The sequence below is a fragment of the Poromitra crassiceps genome (genome assembly GCF_964638095.1).
Source record: "Poromitra crassiceps genome assembly, chromosome: 8".
In the NCBI taxonomy this organism is placed as follows: domain Eukaryota; kingdom Metazoa; phylum Chordata; class Actinopteri; order Beryciformes; family Melamphaidae; genus Poromitra; species Poromitra crassiceps.
This window is the reverse complement of record NC_139629.1, coordinates 17,054,433-17,059,649: the sequence shown is the minus strand read 5'-3', so window position 1 is coordinate 17,059,649 and position 5,217 is coordinate 17,054,433. Positions and strand designations below refer to the sequence as shown.

General features: G+C 43.1%; 1 protein-coding gene across 1 annotated transcript in view; it reads left to right on the top strand.

The window, feature by feature from the left end:
- The first annotated feature begins 2,661 nt into the window (after positions 1–2,661).
- The window catches only part of LOC310780852 (carboxyl-terminal PDZ ligand of neuronal nitric oxide synthase protein), a 91,603-nt gene continuing 89,047 nt past the window's right edge, over positions 2,662–5,217 (top strand). The window contains exons 1-2 of the mRNA XM_083641360.1: positions 2,662–3,153; positions 4,802–4,873. Of these exons, the coding sequence (XP_083497486.1) occupies positions 3,049–3,153; positions 4,802–4,873 (177 nt within the window). The 5' untranslated portion in view covers positions 2,662–3,048. The remainder of the gene's footprint in view (positions 3,154–4,801; positions 4,874–5,217) is intronic.

The following is a 5,217-nucleotide window of genomic DNA, read 5'->3' as shown; positions in this document are numbered from 1 at the left end:
CGATTTGCCTTTATCACCGGGATCAGATGTGCAGAGGGTCAGCAACGTATCATTTGTGTTAGTGTTGTTTTGCCTTGTTGTGTCTTTGTTCATATGGGTGCTTTGGGATGGGAACACTAGGTTGCACATAACTCTTACAGCTGTGGATCTTAAGTCTGTGTTTTGGGCTGGTCAGTGACCGGAGTTGAGTATTCACACATTTACCACCAGCTCTCAGGTGTCATACTTAACAAAGCACAGCATACCTGTGATAAAGTGAATGAATGCGTACCGAGCATGCTACAGAGATACAGTGTAACATATACAGGGTAACTAACTATAGCATAAACAAGACTCTTGTGAACCAATGCAAAAGCATTATGAAATGTTTAAAACATGCACATACTGTAAACCAGCATTCATAAAATTGAGTGGTGAAACACTACATGCACACCAGTGATGATGCTATATAGTCTGACACTACTATACTACAGTATATAGTTCTGATGAGGCTAAATAACTGATGCAAGAAGATTGGTTATTCTCTGTGACACTGCTTTCCTAGGAACTGGAATCCACAGTCAACCCTCATAAGAGTTTATTTTATTACAGTTACATGTACCTCTGGTTTGACTGGTCCTATATGAAATCGAGTGTCTGTCGATATATACCGGTAGTCTTTGCTGTAAGGGCTATGTGTATAATGTGTGTTGTGATGTGAATCCTGATCCTGTAATGAATTGGTGGATTAAAAAGAAACTTGCTAATACAACTATACCGCCATGTTGGCTTCTTGTGTTGTGTTTTTTTGGTCCATGGCTACAGCTCCATAGCCTGACTCTGCCAGATGGGGGCGGCATTGTTCCACAAATTCACAATCAAATGTTGGTTGTGAAACAAATGTGAACAACTTAATCCATCTGGCAGCGTCAGGTTAACAGCTCCATCCAGACGGCTTCAAAGACACTATATGCTGAAAAGAGCATTTCCCCACACACATCATTATTGCCTCTGCTTGGTGAGTCTCTTGACTAACATTATGCCACATATCATGAGTGACCCTGGAGTATGATGTGAACTAAGCCGAAGAATAAATAAGCAATTGTTTAATATTTTTCTTTGAAAACATGATTCATATGACCTTTTATTTTGAATTGACTGAAACATTTCCTGAAAGACAGTTGTGCAGGTATCCGTGTTAGTTTGTGGATAAGACCATTCGTAGAAAGACTATGTTTAAGTTCAATACCGTCTAATAATATACCGTATGTGAACAAAGCTGTTTGATGTTGCCTTATAGATCATCAATGTTTACCATTCTGGACTTTCAGACTAAGTTTCTCCACAGAGGACTTTCAGCTAGGGTCAAACACTAAAGCAAGAACACAGTAATATTATATTGACCACATTTGAACAAATCACTCCAGCAAGCAGGAACAGGAACCTAATTCTTTGGAGCAAGTGGAATGCTTCACATGTACACGTACCTCCACAACCGTCTTAAAACATCTATACTTCTACTGTATGTGTCTGAGTGATTTTCATTTTGTGAATGATCAAAGAGTCAAATCTGAAAGAGGATTTCCGGTTAGTTCACGTCTGCTGCTGGATAATTATTCATATTCATAATATGTAAATCTGAACACAGCATTCACATCCAGGCTACCTTTCATTAAAACAGCCAGTCTTGTTTTATACTCACCATCTCTGATGTATTCTGTATATTTGTCATAGATGCTCTTTCCAAACTGTTTGACAAGAGAAACACGCACACGTAAACTGCTACTCACATCAGTAGCCACCAATAATTATTTCTCGCTAATGTAATAACGATAGCTTATTCATCCGCCTGTTGAGGTTATGGCAAAGTCATGCACTGTCTACTTCTGTTCTATAGCCTAATGTGTGTGTGACACAAAAATGTAGCCTATAGAAAAACATCACCCAGTAAAGTAACAAACAGACTAATAAAGGCTACATAAAGTTTATCTTCTGTCATAGCCACTATTAATCTTATAAACATTTGATAAACAGTGAAATTTGCATCGTTTACAGTTTTGCCAACAAATACAGACTATTAGTGAGTGACCAACAGAGGGCGCAATGGTATTATTTCAGCACACATGCATAATTTCAATGTTGAACTAATTAAATGATTCATTAAATGATGACCAGTGCAGAAGTGTCAAAACAATAAAATTTTATTAATAATAATAATAATAATAATAATAAACCATAATAATAGATCAACAGAAATAAGAGATGGGGTTAAAATTGGTCTTTAAAGAGGACTCTCTGAACCACTGACTGCAAACGCATTCCATGTTGAATGGTTTTAACGAGGTTGTTATTTATTTGTAACGAGTTTGATAACCTATACAATACATCTCAAAAAAGAAAAGTAATTTTCAGTAATAGGCTATTAGTTTATTTCTCCTTTCCCAGGAAATCACTCATCATCATCTTCATCATCATCATCATCAGCCACAGTCAGAGAGCATGCATGTATTGTTGAGCCAGCGTCACTTCCACAGGCAGGCGGAGGGAGGACCCAGGCTTTCCTTTGAAGACGACTATGGTGACATCATGCTCGGGAACTTTGCTCCAATGAGGGGCTTGCCTGCCTCCGCCTGCCTGCCTGCCTGCCGTGTGGAGAGAGAGAGAGATAGGGGGGGTGCACTGTTGAGTGTTGCCACCAACAGGACCGAACAGGACACACAACACCACCAGACATCACCTGCGCGCGTGCTGCCGACAAACCGGATTTCTCCCGCGGCTTTTTGTTGTTGTTGAAACAAATCACTTGTTGTGTGTGATTAATAGCAGACGCGGGACAACACAGCCAGGCGCGAGGCGCCTCTTTGGTACGGTGTAATGAACTGTTCTCAAAAGAAAAGTGGCGCTCTTGACGACGGGACCCTTGTTGAATGTCAAGCAGCAACAACAACAATGGACTACGTTTCCACGGAGGGTTTGAGCGTTTCTAAGCTATTCGGTACCCCTCTCTGTTGACTCGTTAAGCGGTTTACCGGGTCGGAGGGTCGGGGGGCGTCCGGCGTGTGAGTCAGGATGCCTGCGAGGAACAGGTACAATCTGGTGGACGATGTGGCGGACTGCAGGCTGCCGCTCCACAACGACGAGGCGTACCAGCACGGCATACACTTCCAAGCCAAGGTGAAATCAAATGAGTCCAGCTAAATACGGTCTAGTCTAGTCTAGTTGTAGGCAATAGGCATGCTATGCTATTCGGAGCGGAATGGCAGGTGCACACGTGTGCAGTCCGTGGTTTTCTAGATGGTTTTCAAGCCGAGCCGTCAAGTGATTTGATTTGAACACATGGCAGAATTCTGTTTGGCCACAGGGTCGCAATGTCATCATGGCATTTGCCAGGATATTGGCGGGATAGCTTCAATATGCCAGGGCAAAGTTTGCATCTAATTTGCATAAACTGAGCCTTGTTCACTGCACTGGTTGCTAACGACCAACTTATTTTGTTGATCGTGGTGGTCCTCAAAGTGGAGAGACGTTCATATATTTATATTGCTGTTTGAGTGTAGAGTAGAAGTGTGTATCTTGCGTCAGCTTGACTATTTCCAACCTTTCCCCTATTCAGTCTTCCCAGTTCAGTTTAACCTCTCAGGGAAGCAGCTGCTAGAAACGGACTATATCAATGTTTCCATTTTCAAGTGGCCATATTTATTCACATATAGGCCTATATCGATCTGAACTTTACCTTTCTGTGTCTGGTGTGATTGCGCAGGGAGTCACGGAGCACAGTGGCAGAAAGGGTTAAAACAAGGGAGTGTTGCTAGTAGTGGGAAGTTCAAACAAGTTCAACAAACACCACACTCATATCAGTTTGTCTTTCTCATAATGTTCATGTTGACATCTGAGAAGGTGTTTGTCGTTTTACAGGCTGCATCTTTACAGGGAATGATAGCCTAACAGTGTCTCCTGTATAAAAACAGTGGGGAGAGTGCACCCAACAGTCCAAACAGATCTTGTAAATAATTCTCTCATTGTGCTCAATTCTTTGGACGGCACGGTGGCTCAGTGGTTAACACTGTTGCCTCACAGCAAGAAGGTCCCGGGTTCGAACCCCGGTCCGTCCCAGGTCCTTTCTGTGTGGAGTTTGCATGTTCTCCCCGTGTCCGTGTGGGTTTTCTCCGGGTGCTCCGGTTTCCTCCCACCATCAAGAAAGACATGTATGTTAGGGTTAATACTCCTGTCAGTGCCCCTGACCAAGGTACTGGCAAAAGAACTGGAGTTGGTCCCCGGGCGCTGCACAGTGGCTGCCCACTGCTCCTAGTTCTAGGAAGGTTCCTAGTAGAGGATGGGTCAAATGCAGAGGATGAATTTCCCCAAGGGGATAAATAAAGGATAACTTAACTTAACTTAACTTAACTTCTTGATTTCTCTGGGGACCGTCTGGCTTGGACCCCATTAAGGATGGTGGTCCTCCTAAGACCCCACTTTGAGAACCACTGCTTCAGTGCTCTGCTGCACACTCTGAAATCCTCCACTTTATATCGAAATAAATAAAAAAGTATTGGTTCAGCACCGTTTAGGCACCGGTGCCATTTTAAAAGTATCGTTTTAGCACCGGTTTAGGAAAAATACAAAACGATACCCATCCCCTGCCTACGTACATCTTGAGATGCACCATCTCATTTTTGAGGGGGTCCTATAAACAGTTAATTGTGCAGCTCTGGTCTGTGTGATAAAATCTCTGATGTTCTGTGTGTGTGTGTGTGTGTGTGTGTGTGTGTGTGTGTGTGTGTGCGCGTGCGTGCGTGTGTATGTGTGTGTGACATTTCTACAGTATGTGGGGAGTCTAGATGTCCCCAGGCCCAACAGTCGGATGGAGATTGTAGCAGCCATGAGGAGGATAAGGGTAAGATGATGAACACACTAGAGCACAACTTTTGTTTACAATAAACATTTGATGTGTGTTAAGCTGGCTTTACGCTGTGAAACTTTCATGCCACTTTAGGGCCTGTGTCCACCTAGCATCTTTTCATCAGCTCCGGCGTCTATTTTCAATTGTTTCCAATGGGGGGAGAGCGTATGCGGGCGCACACAGACGTCTAGAGAAAGTGCGCTGCGTCCAGCGTCTATTTTCACAGCGCTCTGGTGTTTTTGTGCGCCCGACTCCCAGCGCTCCCAGCTGAAAATATTTTAACTTTTCAGAAAGACGCTGGTGTTGGGTGCTCCTTTTCTGGCAACTAATCATATGAA